General features: G+C 45.1%; 1 protein-coding gene across 6 annotated transcripts in view; it reads left to right on the top strand.

Moving 5' to 3' along the window:
- Positions 1 to 19,867, top strand: part of Map3k13 (mitogen-activated protein kinase kinase kinase 13) — a 175,648-nt gene that overhangs the window by 134,691 nt on the left and 21,090 nt on the right. For all 6 annotated transcript variants that reach the window (XM_052740089.1, XM_052740087.1, XM_052740086.1 and 3 more), the window contains 5 exons: positions 1,776 to 1,967; positions 4,591 to 4,749; positions 6,449 to 6,607; positions 7,142 to 7,250; positions 17,453 to 17,562. In XM_052740089.1, coding sequence (XP_052596049.1) covers positions 1,776 to 1,967; positions 4,591 to 4,749; positions 6,449 to 6,607; positions 7,142 to 7,250; positions 17,453 to 17,562 — 729 coding nt within the window. The remainder of the gene's footprint in view (positions 1 to 1,775; positions 1,968 to 4,590; positions 4,750 to 6,448; positions 6,608 to 7,141; positions 7,251 to 17,452; positions 17,563 to 19,867) is intronic.

Here is a 19,867-nt window from a genome sequence, read left to right as displayed (position 1 = left end):
TCTGTTTACAAATTCTTTTGAGATTAGTAAGAATCACACACAAAAGGAAAGTATAAGAATACAACAGTTATTTTTCCTGCTTATTTTCTTAAGAAAACCCAACCTGTTTCTAATAAAATTCAATCCCAAGCGAAGAAAAGGTAGCAAGTAGAAGTGAGGATACAGCTGTTATTTCCAGCTGCCTGGGAGCCTTGTCGCAGTAGAGGCCCTGGTGGGATGGTGAGAAGAAAAGTTCACAAGATGTCTGTCTGGGTGGCAGCTGAGTGGATGCTGAGTCCACCAGGCACATTTACCCTTGCCTTCTCACATGTATTACAGCATTCCCACATAGTTTCTTCCTTTTTTTGGTTTTTCGAGACAGGGTTTTTCTGTGTAGCTTTGGCACCTTTCCTGGAACTCACTCTGTAGCCCAGGCTGGCCTTGAACTCAAACAGATCCGCCTGCCTCCTGCGTGCTAGAATTAAAGGCGTGCGCCACCACCGCCCGGCCCCACATAGTTTCTATGCAATGGTAAATTATCTATTTGCAGTTATTGTTCACTGAACTTTCCAAAAAAAATTAAAACATTTCCATTAAAAATCAAGAATTCTAGGCATCCTAGAAAATGATAAGAGAGTGGGTCCAGTGCCATCTGCAGACAGGAGAACAAGGAGGGGTGTATTGGGTGGTGAGGGACTGAACGCAGGTGATGGCTGCTGTGAAAGAGAAGATGGAGCTAATTGTTTTTCTGGTTCTAACTCTGCCACGGACTTTGTATTTTCGGTGAAAATGAAGTGGGTGACACCATTCTTCTTTCTTGATAGTACATTCCTCCTACTCACGTCCCCCCAGTGTGATTGTGAGGCCTGTCGGCTGTGAGAGCTGAAGTAAAGTTAGACACGTCACGGACTGGCCGGGAACCTCCAGGCCTGCTAGGAAAGAGATCCTGAACTCAAGGCTGCTTAGAGAAGAGGAAGACCCCTTTGGACTTGACTAGTCAGGAAACATTTGATGGAAGATACAGGAATTCATGGGACTATCACCTGAGTAGATGTACAATATGACATAATGTTATCCTTATTCTAAATGTTTTTCATAGAACTGTATGGAAGATAAAAATTTGACTCATTTGCTTACTTTTCTCCTTCTCTCTTTCTCTCTTGTTTTCTCGGTCTAGTTATTTTAAATTTGAGTAATTTAAAATTTAACAAGCAATCATAAAAATAGAAAACCTTAATTTCAATCCTCCACACATTACATATAAAATCAGTTTGTGTTTAAGAGGAAATATTTTTTTTTTTTTTTTTTTTTTTTGGTTTTTCGAGACAGGGTTTCTCTGTGTAGCTTTGCACCTCTCCTGGAACTCACTTGGTAGCCCAGGCTGGCCTCGAACTCACAGAGATCCGCCTGGCTCTGCCTCCCGAGTGCTGGGATTAAAGGCGTGCGCCACCACCGCCCGGCAAGAGGAAATATTTTAATGATCAAAAACAACAGAGCACTCAGCTTATCCAAGCCTCAGAAAAGAGTACTTTGTCCCAGAGTGGAGTGGTGTCACATGAGACCGCCAGATTAGCTCAGCCTGTTGCTATCTAAACTTAAGAATAAAACAGAAACTGCCTGTGTGCATACCAGGGAAACTGATAGATTAGAAAGTACTGTGCTTACTTAAGAGTCAAGAACTGTTATCTGTATGAGTTTTGATGTCATTTGGGTAAGGCGTGGACCCGTATTAAACATATAGATATGTATACGTGTATATTTGTCTGTTTTGTGACTTACGTGTGTTTTCTTCAAAGGGGTGTGTGCACTCAGGCCCCATGTTACTGCATCATCATGGAGTACTGTGCCCATGGACAGCTTTATGAGGTCTTGCGAGCTGGCAGGAAGATCACACCTCGGTTGCTCGTGGACTGGTCCACGGGGATTGCCAGTGGGATGAATTATCTCCATCTCCATAAAATCATACATCGTGATCTCAAGTCACCAAAGTGAGTGCTAGAGCCCACTGTTCACCTGCTTTGTTGTTTTGAACTGAGTTTTTGTCCAACAAAGCTGAGGTTCTCAGACTTGTAACTTGATTTTAGTCACACGGTGGGTAACTGCATATCACTTTTCTACGTGGGAGATACGGCCAGGGACTTAACTCAAGCCTTCCCTTTCTGTGGCTTTTGGATTGTACAGCTGTGCAGCAAATGTCATTACTGTCTGAAGTATCCGTCTTTCATCACCTCAAACAATGAATGCCAGCCTTCCCCCGTTTGAAAGCTTGATTTGTTGTTTTCCTATGTTTAAAAAAAAAAACTGACTTTCAGAAAGGTTTGTATCACAACAGAATAAAGATGGCCGAATGAGAAGCAGTGGCAGGTTGGAAATACAGCTCAGCAGTGGAGTCCTTGTTTTAGTCCCCAGCACAGGGAGGGGGAGGGAGAGGCGAGTTCACAGATGCATGCCACAGGCTCTGTGCAGTTATCTGAGGTGGACTGCAAATTGGGCTTTGAGCTTCTGAGAGGAAGAAATGAGCAGATACGAGGTTTGCAGTGGTATAAGAAAATTAATTATGTAAACATCAGAGTTCTTTCTAGTACCTTCTACTTTCAAATGATAATTGAGAACTGATAGCCACTTTACGAGAAATATTTATTCAATTCCCCACATTGCATAAAAGAGAGGAATTGATAAAATGGCATCTTCCCAGTAGTCCCTATCCTAAACATTGCTTTTCATCACATTTTGGTTTAGAGATGTGATGCACATCGACAGCCCAGCACTCAGGAGGTAGAGGCAGGAGGGTCAGGAGTTTGAAGTTAGCCCCTTCTCTAGAGCTAGGCCACATGAGCCACCATCTCAAAAAGAAAGTCAGCAACAACAAAAACACATTCCCATTATTCATTCATGGTTTTCAACAGCTCTGTCCATCATCACATCCTCTTTGATCCTGGCAAAAGTCATGAGCTAGATGTAATAATACCATTTTTCTTATTGTATATAAGGGAAACTGGTACTCAGCTCAGACTCTTGGGGTCAGGACTCAGATTCCTTGGTTTTTAGGCAAACTTGAAGAAGACAACGGTAAATCTGGCTACTTAAATTTATAGTCAGTGTGACCCTACCTTCATCTCAGAAAAGTTCCATTGTGTGTGCATGTGTATGTTGATTCTGTGTGTACAAGTGTGTGTACCAGTGTGCTAGCCTGTGTGCATACGTGTGGAGGCCAGAGGTTGACCCTGGTTGTCTTTTCCTATGGTTCTTCACCTTATTTATTGAGACAGGGTCTCTTACTGAACCTTGAAGCTTACCAATTCAGCAAGACTAGCTGGTGAACAAGCCCCCTGGATATGCCTACCCCACCCCCTGGTGTCACTGAGCCTGGCTTTTATGTGGATGCTGGGTCTGCACTGAGGTCCTCAAGCTATGCAGCAAGCCCTTTACCCACCGAGCATCTCCCAGCTCCAGTTACAGTATTCTGTTATCTTTATCTCTACCCAGGTCCATTCCCTCACGTCATGTCAGCTGCTGCAGAGGAGGCTCCCCCAGTGTCTCTCTGTCTAGTAACCATCACGTGTTCTAACCATGGTATCTGACATCATCAGTTTAGCTGAGCTGCCTCAGCTATCCCATAATATTCTAATTGTCATGCACTTTCACCAAGACTAAAGTCAGGAAGTCCTAAATGATGTTAGTTTTAAATTCCAGGTAGTTATGGATGAAGGCATCCCAAAGCAGTCCTAGCACAAGGCTGCCCAGTGTGCAGAGAGCCATTTGGTAGCTGGGGTGTGGGTAAGGCACACAGAATGGAGGGGATGGAGTTCAGATTCCCCAGTCTTCTTTCCCTCTTAGTCAGATACTATTTGAGTATATGGCTCTTGTTGGTTGGGGTTTTTTTGTGGCAGAGGGTTGGAGTGGATAGATTTGTTTGTTTTTTGTCAGGGTCTCACTGTATAATCCTGGATAGCCTGAAACTCACTCTGTAAACCAGGCTGGCCTCAAACTCAGAGATCCACCTGCCTCTATTGGAGGGCTGGGACTAAAGGTGTGCCCCTACACCTGGCTCATGTTGTTGAATAGGTTTCTATATTGTTTAGGGCCCAGCACCGTAACTCACTAACGTTCTAACGCGTTGAATGAGTTTCTTCAGGTGGAGCGGTGTAGTGGGGGGCTATCAATATTCTGATTTTACACACCACTAGGACTAGCAAAAGCAGTTTGTTCCAGGGCACATTGTAAGTGGCTTTCATGAAAAGCAAAGCTTGTCTTGCATGAAACCTGCTTGAACTTAGTTTATTAGCACTCACCCTTGGCATGGAGAAGACTCAGCATTCCTCTTAGCCCTTGAATATGATGCATACCTAATGCCACGGTCCAGCTCATGGTATTTATAGAGAGAAAATGGGCCTAGAAGAGGGGGACCCAGCAGAAGTCACAGTTAGCTAGTGGTGGGGACTGAGCTTCCTGGCAGGTGCAAGGTGATGCTGTTTCTAGTGTGAGGACCAGGAACAACAGGAGTTGAAAGCTGAACTCTGTAGTGTAGAAGAGGAAGTGGCAGTCACTGCTTAGACTCATAGCTCTCGTCAGCACTAATGATCTGTCTCTTGTCTTTATTTCCTTTTGAAGTGTTTTAGTGACTCATACAGATGCAGTCAAAATCTCAGATTTTGGTACATCTAAGGAACTCAGTGATAAAAGCACCAAGATGTCCTTTGCTGGTACAGTTGCGTGGATGGCACCTGAGGTGATCCGGAATGAGCCTGTCTCCGAGAAGGTTGACATATGGTGAGTGCTGCTCCCCGACCATCGCAGAGGCCCCTGCCCACTTCCGCCTGCTTTCTGCCCTCCATGCTTTTCCTTCCTGGAATGTTCTTCTGTGCTTTTCCCTCTGGTTGATTCTGGTTTCAGATTCTCTCAGGGTAGCCCCTGTATGATATATGCCAAGAAGAATTAGGAGAGGAGTTGGTGTGAATATTCAGTAACCAGTCGGTTCTGAGGCATCTCCATGAATATGCTAAACTTTCAGGAAAACTGGAAGTTTATTTTGAATAACAGTTTAGTGTAGAAGGCTTTATGAAATGCATTGCATAAGTCTCACTTTTTGAGTAAAATATGTTAAAAAAATTTACTTGTTCTTGATTGTGGTGATATATTGTGTACCCCAGTAAAGCTTACCTGGGGAATCAGAGGACAGAGCCAGCCACTAAATTAGACATAGAGGTCAGGCAGTGGTGGCAGCGGTGGGTGCCAAATGTTGTTTGAATCTTAGATGGTCTTTTAATAAAAACCCAGAGCCAGATATCAGGGTGAAAGCTGAAAGATCAGAGAAGCAGAGCAGCCAGCCACTAATTCTTACCTCTAGGAAATCCTCAGCCTAAAGAGAGCGAGTTCCTGTTTCCTCACACCTTATATACCTTTCTGTGTCCTGCCATATTACTTCCTGGGATTAAAGGCATGTGTCAACATTGTGGTAATATTGTATCCCCCAATATATTGTGAACCCTAATAAACTTATCTGCGGTCAGACAACAGAACAGTCACTAGATAGACATAGAGGCCTGACAATGGTGGCACACACACCTTTAATCCTATCACTTGGGAGGCAGAGATCCATCCAGATCTCTATGAGTTCAAGGCCACACTGGAAACAGCCAGGCATGGTGGCACACACCTTTAATCCCAGCACTTGAGATCTCATGTCTTGCTTGGGAAAGACACATGCTTTTAATCCCAGGAAGTGATAGCAGGAAGCAGAAAGGTATATAAGGCGTGAGGACCAGGAACTGGAGAGACTTTTAAGCTTTTAGGCTTATAGCAGCAGTTCAACTGAGATCCATTCAGGTGAGGATCAGAGGCTTTCAGTCTGAGGAAACAGGATCAGTTGAGAAGTTGGTGAGGTGAAGTTGGCTGTGGCTTGTTCTGCTTCTCTGATCTTCCAGTTTTCACCCCAATATCTGGCTCCGAATGTTTTTTATTAATAAGACCATTTAAGATTTGTGTTACATGTGGCACCCAACATGAGGCTCGAACCCATGACCCTGAGATTAAGAGTCTCACGCTCTACTGACTAAGCTAGCCAGGCTATACACCACTGCCTGGTTCTGTTTCTCTCATGTAGCCCAGTGTGGCCTTGATCTCACAGAGATCCAGATGGATCTCTGCCTCCTGAGCAAAAGGTGTGTGTGCCACCACTGCTTGACTTCTATGTCTTATTTAGTGGCTGGCTCTGTCCTCTGATCCCAGGTAAGATTCATTGGGTGATATACACAATATATCACCACCCTTGATGATGTAGGTCCCACCATACAGCTCAGGGTGGCCTGAAACCTGCTGTGTACCCAGACTGTCCTTGAACTCACGATCCTCCCAGCTTAGCCTTTGAGTGCTAAGATTACAAGCACACACCATCTACCCTGCCTTTAGTTAAAGAGCTAAAGTTCGAGTCCGTCCCTCTGAACTGCTTTCTGTGTCTGGCCTGCTGCAGGTCTTTTGGAGTGGTGCTTTGGGAGCTGCTGACAGGGGAGATCCCCTACAAGGATGTGGACTCCTCAGCCATCATTTGGGGTGTTGGGAGCAACAGCTTGCACCTCCCAGTTCCCTCCACTTGCCCAGATGGATTCAAAATCCTTATGAAACAGACATGGTAAATAATGCATTTCTTCTGTTAATCTCTCTTGCTTTCTTCCTAAAAAGCTATTAAAATTTCCCTAAACGAGCGGAGGATCTCTACAGGGTATTTGGAAGGAGCCACATTGTGGTGGTGACAGGAGCTGTGGAATTTTAGAGCTGGGTTCAAATCCTGGCTCTGACTTTGTGTTCCCTGTGAAATCAGGGGTGTATATCTCCCTGTAAAGTAGAGCCAGCCCCTACTCGTGGAGTTGTGTGTGACTGACCAAAATGTAAGGGAAGGGTTTGCTGTGATGTCTTGAAGCAGCTCTCAGCCCTAACACCTGAGAGCCAGGATTACGTCTCTGTTCCTCGCAGATCACAGACCTGACTTTCCGTGTCTTCAGTAGATGCCCATCCTAGGTACATCCCCTTTGCACTTCAGTACATCCAAACTGTCGGAGATACAGCCATTCTTGGGATAAAATGTGTGTTTTATAAAGCAGAATACAGCCTCAGCCCCCTCCCTTCCAACACACCCTCTGAGATGCACACGCTGTCTTTCTCTTAGGCAGAGTAAGCCTCGTAACCGGCCTTCCTTTCGGCAGACACTCATGCATCTGGACATCGCGTCTGCGGATGTGCTTGCCACCCCACAGGAAACTTACTTCAAGTCTCAGGTAAGCCAGCACGTTCCTACCTCGTGTGAGTGCGTAGACAGCCAAGGAGCACTGGTAACCTTGCAACAGGTATATGACCCTATTTGTTGTGAAACAGTCATCATGAGAGTTGGCAAATGTGACAGTGAATTCTGGTGACATTGTTTAAGAAGAAGGACAAAGCGGACGTGCAGACTGCTCCGCCTGAATTTCACTCAGCACTACTGTTCTTCCTGAAAGTCTTGCTCACATTGTAGCACAAAAGCTGAAGACAAGAAGCAGGAACTTAAGGACCGACCGAGCAGAATTAGGCCCGAGTGGTCCCAAATAAAAAGTAGTTTGAAGTATCCGTTAGCCTTCATTGTAGTAAAATTTTCCACAACTTGCACTTAAAAAACAAATTATGGCCGGGCGGTGGTGGCGCACGCCTTTAATCCCAGCACTCGGGAGGCAGAGCCAGGTGGATCTCTGTGAGTTCGAGGCCAGCCTGGGCTACCAAGTGAGTCCCAGGAAAGGCGCAAAGCTACACAGAGAAACCCTGTCTCGAAAAACGAAAAAAAAAAAAAAACAAATTATGCATTTATTTAGCTCACCATTCTGTAGGCAGTTGGAGCTACACAATTCTTGTGATGTGCCGGGCGGTAGTGGCGCACGCCTTTAATCCCAGCACTCGGGAGGCAGAGCCAGGCGGATCTCTGTGAGTTCGAGGCCAGCCTGGGCTACCAAGTGAGTCCCAGGAAAGGCGCAAAGCTACACAGAGAAACCCTGTCTCGAAAAACCAAAAAAAAAAACAAAAACAAAACAATTCTTGTGATGCTTCGAGTTTACCTAGAGGTCTGGAAGCAGGTCCCAGGTTAGCAGGAAGGTGGATCCAGGTGGCCTCCTTAGCAGGTGTGCTGAACATCTGGCCAGGAGCTACAGCTCCTCTGTCCTGCGCATGGCCGCTAATTCTTTCACAAGTAGCTCGGGCTTCCTCACGTCCCCTTGGTTGTCATCATGGTGACAAGTGAATCAAGAAAGGGAGACCCAGGACAGGTGATCATCATGCTGCATTGTGTCACGCCCGCCATAGTGCCACGTGAACTGCAGCAAGTCACAGGCCACCAGACTAGACTCTAGAGGTTGATGACAGAAGTCACCTCTTAACCAGAGTGTCTGCAGGAGTGGGTTGTAAGGGCGTGGAGCCAGAGGGGGGAAGGGTTGTGGCTATTGGGTGGAAATGCTGCAGGTGTCATAGGGTGGTGCTCTGAGCTCTATTACTGTGGATGTGGAGTGACTGGAGAGAAGAACAAGTTCCCTTTCCCTAGCCAGACCCAGGCAAGATCACAAGGCAAAACAATACAGCTTCCTAAAGAAACGTGATGGTCCTAAATTACACCTTTGTGTGGATAAGATTGTTATCATCATCATGATTTTGGCAATACAAGGGTTTGAACTTGGGCCTCTCAAATGCTAGGCCATCACTCTACCACTGAGCTCTACCTCAGCTTTCTGTTGTTTGTGTTTTGTTTTTTATTTATACAAGTCTTGCGAAGTTGCCCAAGCTGGCCTTGAACTCATTCTATAGCACAGATAGATTTTGAATGTGGGATTCCTCCTGTCTTAGCATCCTAAGTAGCTAGGATATCAGGCCTGCACCACATGCCCAGCTTAGAATTGAACTGTTAATGCTAAATTTCCTATTAGACATACGGCTTTTTCTCATTTGTTATCAGTGTTATTAAGTTTCTAAAGGAGTTTTCTGAAGTGAACTCCATCTCTGCAGTGGCTTCCAATATCATTTCAAAGATTTATTCTTAAAGAGACATTTTATCACGTACATTTATTGACTAAAAATAGACTAAGTGCAAAAAAGTTATGCTAACCTATAGGGAAAATTGATGTCTACATACTTTACAGAAAAGAATCAGGGAAAATGTAATTTTCTTCTCCAAGTGAGACTTGGAAAAGCTTTTTCAGCCCTCAGAATGCAGCCTAGAGATTTCTGGGGAGCCTGAGACTTCTTCAAGGCGACCATAAGAAAGAATGTATTTTCATAATAACATTAAGTTGTTACTTACTGTTTTTAATCTTGTTCTCTCAGGAGTATATTACAGGATGCTCTAGAAACTATGTGCTGTGGGATATAACTCTGATGACAAGCAGAATGTTTTCTTATATGCTCATGTATATAACTCACAGTTTTAATGTCTAGCCTAATATCAGTATTGCCCACAAAAACATGTTACATGGAGTCCTCAATAATTTATAAGACAATAATGAGGTTCTGATACATGAGAATTTGAGAGCCAATGTTAGGCATTTACTCTACACCAAAGACCCTGTCCCCAGGGGTGGTGATCTAACAGGGGGAGCATCTGCTGGAAAGAGGACTGGGCACAAGGAAGAAGCAGAGAGAGTACAAGTAGGAAAGGAAGAAATCAGAGTGTCTGAAGACAACAGGAACCCATCCTTAAAGGACTCCACCAAAAAACTCTTAGACTGAACGCTCATTCTCAGCAAATCGCAGGGTAGGAAATCCACATGCAGAAGTCAGCAGCCTTTCTAGTTGTTAGAGATAAACTTGCTGAGAAAGAAAGCAGACAAAAAGGTCTCATTCACAATGAAGAAAGCCTGACAGAGAGGTGAAGGACCCTGCAGTGCAGGTACGGGAGGAAGAGACGGAAGACAGCAGCTGGTGGGAAAGATCTCCTGCACTCAAGGATGGCAAAACCAACATCGGAAAATCAGCCAGTCTGCTGGCTAGTTTTATGTCAGCTTGACACAATCTAAATTTGTCTGAAATGAGGGAGCGTCAATTAAAAAAAATATCTCCATACCATCCGGCTGTAGGGCATTTTCTTAGTTAGTGATTGGTAGGGGAGAGTCCAGCCCATGGTGGTCTTGGGTTCTATAAGGAAGCAGTCTGAGCAAGCCATGAGGAGCACGTCTGTAAGCAGCACCCCTCCATGCCCTCTGCATCAGCTCCTGCCCTGCCAGAGTTCCTGCCCTGACTTCCTTCAGTGATGAACTACAGTGTGGAAGTGTAAGCCGAATAAACCCTTTCCTCCCCAGTTGCTTCTGGCCATGGTGTTTCATCACAGCAGGGTAGCAAAATCTAACTAACACAACTAGATTCCTGAAAGTGATCCACAAATTCAAGTCATTCCCCATCAAAATACCAATTACATTGTCTATGAAACTAGAAAAAAAAATCCTGAAAATCATAAGGAAGCACAAAACCCAGAAAGTCCAGAGTGACCCTGAGCCTGGAGAGTAATGTTGGAAGCGTCACACCACCTGATCTGGACTACGCAGAGTCATAGAACAGAAACAGTGTGGCGCTGCGTCAGAGCAGACACGTGAACAAGAGAATAAACAGCCAACCCAGCCAGTGATCCTCAACAGAGAGAAAAAACATACACTGGAACAAAGACGACCTCTTCAAGAAACGGTGCTGGGGAAGCTGGGGATCCACATGTGGACAGAGAGCTGCATCTCTCTCTCATACACACAGCCTGCACAAAAGTGGATCAAAAGCCTTCGTGTTAAACCTTGACAGCGCTAGAGAAAAACACAAGGCAATACTTGAAGATGCAAGAACAGGCAGGGGCTTTCTGGAGATGATGCCAGTAGCACAGGAAGTAGCTCTGGGACCCACACATGAGAGTTTGTGGAATTCAAAAGCTAACAGTGACCAGCGTGAACAGCCATTACCAACTCCACGGCAGACGGGGATTAATACCTGGGAAAACAGGGGACCAAAAAAGGAAACAGTCATCAGAGTGAACAGCCATTACCAACTCCACGGCAGACGGGGATTAATACCTGGAAAAACAGGGGACCAAAAAAGTGAACACCAAGATAGTCAGTAATGAGATAACAATGAATGAACGGTTCTCAGAAGAACTGCAAATGGCCAAGAAATACTTGGAAACGGTGCCCAGCATCCTCTGCCCTCAGGGAAACACAAACTAAACTGCTCTGAGATTCCATCTCACCCAAGTCAGAATGGCCGTTGGTGAGCGGACAAGTGAAAAGAAGACAGTGGGTCTCAGAGCTGCCATTGCTGGAGTTCATGGGAACATCTGACTTATACATAAGCGCTGGATCTCAACTCAGGTCTCACGGTTCCAGAACAAGCTTCTTAACCTCAGAACTTAGAAATAGACCCATAAAAGTGATCTTAGAGCAGAGATCATGTGATCGTCTCTATAGATGCATAAAAGACATTTGACAAGGGTCAGCACGCCTTCACGGCAGAAGCTCTAGAGAAGGGCTGATGGGATGGTTCAGTGGGTCAGGGCACTTGCTGCCGAGCCTGGTGACTGAGTTCTACCCCTGGGGCCCACAGAGCGGAAGAGAATCACACACACACACACACACACACACACACACACACACACACACACACACACACACAGAGAGAGAGAGAGAGAGAGAGAGAGAGAGAGAGAGAGAGAGAGAGAGAGAGAATGAATGAATGAATGTGCTTTTTAAGTCCTGGAGAAGGAAGTTAGGGTTAGACAAAACTACCTTGAAACAGTGAAGATTATACATGACAAACCGGGAGCCAACATTATACTAAACAGGGAAAAGCAGAAAACATTTCCTCTAAAACCTGAAACAAGACAAGAGTGTTCACCTCTCTTCTTGTGTTCAGTGTTGTTATTATTTATTCAAAGCATTAGTTAAAATAATAAGAGAAATATGTAAAGTTTAAAGGTTAAAAGTGAAATGAAATTATCCCTATTTACAGACATGACTGTACACTTAAAAAACTCTGTAGATTCTGCCAGAAAACTCCTGCATTTAATAAACACATTCAATAAAGTTGCAAAATCTACATACATAAAAACATACAAAAAACAGCAGCTTTTATAAATATAAATAATAATTAACTTGTTGAGAAAGAAATTAGGAAGAACATCCCATTAGCAATAGCTCCCCTAAACTAAGTACTTAGAATAAACCTTACCAAGCATATGAAAAGACATCTGCAATGAAAGCTTCAAGACAATGAAAAAAGAAATTAAAGAAGATACCAGACAATGGAGAGCCTTCCATCGTCCTGGATTGACAGAATTAATAAAGTGAAAATGGTCATATTAGCAAAAGTAATCTAAGATTCATTGCAATTCCCAACAAAATTCCAGTGACATTTTTCACAGAGCTAGGGAAAAGCATCCTAAAATTCATATGGAATCACAAAGGAGCATGCGTAGAAAGCAGTCCTAAGCAGACAGAATGGTGCTGGAGGCACTGTGGTACCCGGCCTCAGAGTACACCAAGAGCCCATAGTGGTGAACGCCTGCTGGCACTGGCACAGAGACAGACATGTAGGCTTGGATCGGAAATAAAAGGCAGCTTCATCTCTGACAAAAGCATCGATACACTGGGGGTGGGGTGGGGGTGGATCCAGTCAACAGACAGTGTTGGCAAAGCTGGATGTCCATCTGCAGAAGAATGAAGTTAGAGCCACATCTCTCACCCTGCACAAAAATCAATCCCAAGTGGATTAAAGGCCTTAGTTTAAAAGCTGCAGTGTTGAGGCTGGAGATGGCTCAGCAGCTAAGAGCACTTGCTGCTCTTCCAGAGGACCTGAGTTCAGATCCCAGTACCTATATCCAGGGGCTCACAACCACCTGTCACTCCAGCTCCAGGGATTCTAATGTCCTCTTCTGGCTGCCATGGGCATCTGCTCACCTGTACACATACTCAGACACACACACACACACACACACACACACACACACACACACATACACACAACACAGACACACACACACACACACACACACATATACACACAACACAGACACACAGACACACAACACAGACACACACACACACACACATACACACACACACACACACACACACACACACACACACACACACACACACACACAGAGTTTAAATTAACCTTGAGAATAAAGGAGGCATATTCATGGCACTCCTGTGTTTTTCTTGCTATGCACTCAGATGGACTCTCATGGAAGCACAGTCTTCAAACACAGACATGAGGCACAGTGTCAGAAACTCTTTAGGACTGTCACTGATGTCAGCAAAGATGTGATTTATTTTTATGTATTTATTTTTGTGAAACAAGAGTAACAGCAAGTGCTCTCTGGGAAATCTTTCCAATGTAGGATATGGTTGCAGACAGCTTTGCTCCCTTTACTGGCAAACTATCTTGTATCCCAACTTTGAAAAGCTAATTTTGGTGGAAGCACTAAGTCAAAAGCCACTGAAATGGTCAATTTAACAATATATATGTTTGGAAAATGTCATTTTCTAAGATTTTACTTCAAGAGAGGCTGGAGAGATGGCTCAGTGGTTAAGAGCACTGGCTGCTCTTCCAGAGGACCTGGGTTCAGTTCCTAGCACCCACATGGCACCCTCACACAGACACACATGTAGGCAAAACACCAATGCACATATATAAAAATAAATAAATTATTTTTTAGAAGATTTTATTTCAGTGCTCTCAAGCCAATGTTAACTTTCCTGAAAACCTCCCATATGCAGAGCACTGTGCAGAGCAGCCAAGGACCTCCAGTCACTACCCCAGTGGGCCAGCTCACTTTCATTATTGGGTCAATGGTCAAGATGAAGTGCTGACCTCGCTAGAGGTTCTTTTGGGGCCAGGAGAGGAGAGAATAGGTCAGGGGAGGAGAGGAGAGTGGTATGTCGGGCATCCTCTTTAAGGTGGGCTGCCAGGTTAAATGACTATCCCTGGGTGGCTTGTCAGCAATACCAGTTTATTACCTACAGTCTGAGGCTAGGAAGCCCACGACAAGTCCAAGTCCCCAGCAGATGTGGGACGTCAGAAGAACACGTCCTGCTTCACGGGTGACATTCTTTCTCTGTGGTCTTTCTTCATGGCGAAGGGCAGTCAAGTCCCAGCCTGCTTCCTATCGAGGACTATGGGGGTCCTGCCCCTCAATAGTCCTCTCCCAGGGTCCGGGAAGAATCTACGACCAGCTGTTAATCTAATCTTTGATTATATGAAATGAATCTACGTATACAAAACTTTTTAGTCCATATACTTTATTCTTTTGAGTCAGTTCTCTCTCTGCACAGCTTCAGTTCTGTTCTCATGCCTAGTTTCTTTCTTGCCTCATTTCTCTCTACATTTATCTGCTGTCCCCTCTAAGTTCTATCTTAATTCTCTCATCTTAGTTCCACCCCATCTAGGTTCTCATCCATCTAGTTCTTTCCCATCTTAGCTCCTCTCTCAGCTGGCTCTTCCTCATCTTGTTCTTCCCCATCTGGCTCTTCCTCATCTTCCATCTCGTTCCTCTAGTCCTCTCTTCTAGCCCTTCAATCTAGTTCTTCCCCATCTCAGTACATTCCTCTCCAGTTCTTACCCAGCTAGTTCTTCCGTTCTCTTTTCTTTTCTCCATCTCTTCTCTCTCTGAAAATAAAACTGCCTTTTATCCCTTTGACCCTTATCTCTCCAAGCTATCTCTGCTCCTGCCATTTCTGGCAAGTATGCTCAGTTGCTAGGCAACTTGGCTAGGCAACTTCCATCACAGCTCAATGTACCTGTAAGTTGGAACCCTTTAGTTCTGAGTTAATTGTTAAGGGTGGATCTAAAACTAGAGCTAAGACTTTGGAAAGGAGAAGGTTAAGCTTAATTAGCACATACACCAGGCCTTCTCAAACAGATAGTGTGGGTTTTTAAGTCTGTTCTTGGAGAGTATAGAGGTATCTCTGATAAGATACTTTCGTCTGTCCAGGTATGGTCCTGGCCAGATGCTGCTAATGACAATTGCCTGAAATTAGGGATCCTGGCTGCGTTACTGCTCAGAAGGTTATCTAAATATTCCATTAGTAGAAGGGAAATTGTGCCCAAAGAATGATGGAAAAGCTACAATAGCACATGAAAAATTCATAGCAGGAAACAGCTAATAATCAAAAGCCAATGTCACCAAGACTCCTTGAGCCTCAGCTTGACTTCTGGAAGGCCCTTGGCTTCTTCCAGGTATTAGCTTGTCACAATCAGCTGAAATCCTACTTCATACATTTTTGCGGCTTGCAGCAGCTTCCCAGGGATACTTACCCACACTGAAACACAGACACCCTCCTGACCTATCACCTCCTCAAAGCTCCACCTCATCCCTTTACCTTGGGACTCTCAGGGTGTGAGAACACAGAGTTCAGAGTACAGTAATGTCTGTTCTGTTCATTAATCCCTCCAAGGTTTTCTCCAGACCCAAAATGTCATTTCTCCCTCAATAGCTCCTGGTCTGCTTGTTGCAACAATTTTTGCTAGTTGCAATAATTTTTCAACTGCTTAAAAATTGTTTGCAATATGTAATACCTCCTTGCTAGTTGCAATAATTTTTCAACTATTTATAAATTGATATGTCTTGGTCTGAAATTGAGACCATATCTGGCTAATGATAATGAAGTATTTGTGAACTGCTTGTGAAGGGTGAGGAAGGCTGTGAGCCTTGACCCTAAACCCTGCCCTGACCCTGTGTGACCCCCACCCACTCACCTAAATAATGGGGAATGGCGTTCTTCCCATACTTAAGGAGTCTCTGTGAAGGACTAGTGAAGAACAGGAGCACGGGTACCCTGTGCACTGTTGGCTTGTAACGTGCTATTGTTTACCTACCAGGGAGCTAAGAACTCAGCCTGAGTTGGCTTGTTACCTTCTCAATGCTTCCTCTGATGAACTCCTAAGATTAATAAGATGGAGGCTGATTGTATTTTGTCACTATGCTGCTCCATGGGGAATTACTGGGTGTTTGACACACACACACGGTTCTGCTCTTATTGTAGCAGTGACCTTGCCTCCTCTCACCTGCTGATAAGATGCCCTCAGCATCAACTGTCCATCACTGATGGCTCCTAGTCACAACTGTCAGTCAAGAGTGCTGACAGGGATAGTGCAGTGAGCTGGGATACTAATCCCTTGTCAAGATCTTGATTTCAGTTCTTTTGGATGGATGCTGAGAAATGGGATTGCCATGATCAGGAGCGTTAAAGACAAGTGTTAGTGGTGGTGTGGGGAAATCAGAACCTGTCGGACTGCCGGTGGGGGTGCAGATGGGCCAGCGCTATAAGAGGCAGCATGGCTGGCGCCTCCTCAGAAATTCAAAGCCCCACTGCAAGTTGCACATGATGCAGAGGTTTGTCTCTTAGTATGTGTCTCAAGGTGGAGGAGCAGTCCTGGGAGAATGCACATTGTTAGAGACACCCGGTTATACTTCCAGCCCACGGAGAAGTCTCCTTGTTGGGCTCTTGTGATAGTAGTCCACACATCAGTTTTCAGAAAACAGCTAAGTGGAGATTTTATTCAGCTGGCCTATTGACCCAGCAGGAGTTTGTCAGCTTCTGGGGTTGACTTGGAAATTGTGTCCCATGGAGGGCACAGTGTCCTTTCTCACTCTGTGAGCTCACAGCAGAGGTGTAACTTCATAGCCACTCTGGATCTCCCTCCCTACAATTCTTTATTCCCAAATTCTGTCATTGTGTGGTTGTCCTGTTGCTGACCCAAATGTGAAATTCAGCCCCTTCCTTAACTTTTTTAAGTGATTTTAAGAAGACCAAACAACAAAAACAAAAACAAACAATAAAAACAAAACAAAAACACATCTCACCTATTAAAACCACTGAGTGTTTGCAAAGTGGAAGTAGCTTTGGTCAACCTGAATCATGTAGTAGACATCGTCCCTTGGCTCAGTGATCTTGTGAGACTCCTACATTGTTTCCCCCCTCTCCCTCCCCCCCCCACCTCAGCCCGCATTCCTGTGCAGGGTACTGCTCTGCCCATGTACTCTGGGATATTCTGCTCCATCTCTTCTTCTTTCCTAAGCAAAGCCGATGTGGTAGCGGATGTGGAGATACTCAGAACCTCACAAACATGTTAAACACAGTTGTCAGGGCTTTCTTTCTGCCTCCATACTACCTTGCCGTCAGCTGAGCACTTTTGTCCCAGAAGTGACTGATTGCTGTGCCCTGTGCTGTTTCTGGTGGCCACTGCTGCGGGAACTGTCAAAGAGAAAGCACTGTGTTCAGGACCGAGCGTGCGGCTTGCAGCTACAGAAGTGGGAGATGGTTTGTGACTGATTCCTGAGCGCTTCTTGAACACGTACCCTGAATAAACTCCTGTAGGAAGTTTGCGGGAAGCATGGAGAGGCACGGGAGGGAATGTCTTTAACGTGGTCCCATGGACACAGCAGGGAAGGAGACTACAGTGTTTACAAAGCTGAACTTTCCTCACTCAGGCTGAATGGCGAGAAGAAGTGAAAAAGCACTTTGAGAAGATCAAGAGTGAAGGGGCCTGTATCCACCGGCTGGACGAGGAACTGATCCGCCGGCGTAGGGAAGAGCTCAGGTCAGCCTCCCCCACCCCTGTTCTCACCCCGGTGAATCCCACCTCAGTCTCCCCAAGTCTTTCCCCTCACTTTCCAGCTTTCCATCATTACTGACTTAGCCCTCCTGGGGAACCTGAAAAGGCTGAAGCAGGAACAGCGTGGTGCTTACTACAGGATGTGCAGAGGGCGGGGTGGGGAAGCTGGCTAATGGATGCTGCTATAATTAGACAGAAAGAAGTTCTCCAATTCTGTGCACACTGGGGTAGTGGCGGGTAACAACAGTGTACTGGACTGCTCAATTGCTTGCTTGAGTCAAGGTCTCACTCTGTGGTCCTTGCTGAATGGGATCTTAGTTTGTAGATCAAGCTAGCCTAGAAATCACAGAGACCTGCCTTCCTCTGCCTCCTGGGGTACCGGGATTGTAGGCCTGCACTGCACCACCACACCTAACTTTGGGATTTTTTTTTTCTTAATTAAAGAAGCTAGAAGAAAAGATTTGTAATGTTTCCAACATAAAGAAATGATCATTGTTGGAGGAGACTGTCATAATTACACTGATTTTTTTTCATTAATTTCTCATTTTAAATTATATGTGTGAGCTGGGCGGTGGTGGTGCTCGCCTTTAATCCCAGCACTCGGGAGGCAGAGGCAGATAGATCTCTGTGAGTTCGAGGCCAGCCTGGCCTACAGAGTGAGTTCCAGGAAAGGCTCCAAAGCTACACAGAAAAACTCTGTCTCAAAAAACCAAAAATAAATAAATAAATAAATTATATGTGTGTGTCTGTGTGTGGTATGAACACATGAGTACAGATACCCACAGAGGCCAGGGGGTCAGGTCCCCTGGAACTGGATTTGTAAGTGGTTGTTGAGCCACCTGATATGGGTGCTGGGAATTGAACTCTGGTCCTCTGGAAGAGCAGTACATGCACTTAACAGCTGAACCATCTCTCCTACCCTGGTTACCCTGATTTGAACACTATACAACAAATACAGGTATCAAAATATCACTTGGTACCCTGTAAATATGTACAGCTTTTGTACCAGTTAAAAATAACTAACATAAAGTACTTAGACCAGCAGGCATGCTGGAGAAGGACCTAAGAACAGGGCGGCTATGGCAACAGCCCCTCCCAGTCTTCAGGATCTGGGCCATTATGGTTCTGTTTCAAAATAAACTAGATTCCGATGATCAGGGGAAAAAAATAACATTTGAGTAATAAAAAGAGACCATGTGGTTAGAGAGATGGTTCCGTGAGTAAAGGTCTTGCACAGGAGTATGAGGATCTGAGTTCGAAATCGGGGCATGGCAGCTATGATCTGACAGCTCCTGGGGCAGGATGGGAGGCAATGCCAGGAGACTCCCCAGAAGCTTGTGGGCCAGCCAGCCTGGGCCGTGCAGTGTAGAGGTAAACTGAGGGCCTCCAGCACAGTTAGGTGAGGAACACACTTCACACACACACACACACACACACACACACCATGGCGTGTGCACACCACGCACACACCGCTACCGTCACTTGTCTTCTTACCCTCTCCTCTCAACTCTGTGTCCCTCCTTCATGGTCCTCTGAACACAGATTCCTTTTTTTTATTTTTTTTTAAAGATTTATTTATTCTTATTTTATGTGCATTGGTATTTTGATCACAGTATGTCTGTATGAAGGTGTCAGATCCCCTGGAACTGGAGTTACAGACAGTTGTGAACTGCCATGTGGGTGCTGGGAATTGAACCCAGGTCCTCTGGAAGAGCAGCCAGTGTCCTTAACCACTAAGCCATCTTGCTAGCCCTGAACACAGATTCTTAGAGCACTTTCACTGTTCTTGGTGCCATTGGAGGCCAGGAATTTATAAGCTCCAGTTCCCAGCCTCAAGACCTACTAAGGGGGCATAGTCAGCATAACTATGGTATTAGGCAGTTAGGCCTCTGTGACAAAATGCCTTAGATTTAGCAATTTATAAACAGAAGAAACTGCTCATGGTTCTGGGGGCAGAGCAGTTTAACCCCAAAGCACCAGCGAATTCAGTGTCTAGTGCAGACCCATTCACGCTATCATGGCACCCGCATGTGCCCTCACACGGTGGAGAAACAGAAGGCTCCCTCTAAGACCTCCCTGCCGCCGCCTCCAATACTGTCACCTTATGGGTGAAGGTTTACGTTTGAATCTGAGGGGGAACACTGAGGCCACACCAACCCAGATAAGATCACTGCTGTGGATAAGCATATGATCATGGTGTTAACTTTAAATTATGCCCATTAATATGTGACTATATTATATTGTATCAAGATTGTGCCAGTGTACAAAAATTAAGGCTATAAAGTGCACA

This window comes from Peromyscus californicus, unplaced genomic scaffold (genome assembly GCF_007827085.1).
Source record: "Peromyscus californicus insignis strain IS unplaced genomic scaffold, ASM782708v3 Scaffold_16__1_contigs__length_79575227, whole genome shotgun sequence".
Taxonomy (NCBI): Eukaryota; Metazoa; Chordata; class Mammalia; order Rodentia; family Cricetidae; genus Peromyscus; species Peromyscus californicus.
Note: the sequence above shows the minus strand (reverse complement) of the source record. Positions and strands in the feature narration are given on the sequence as shown.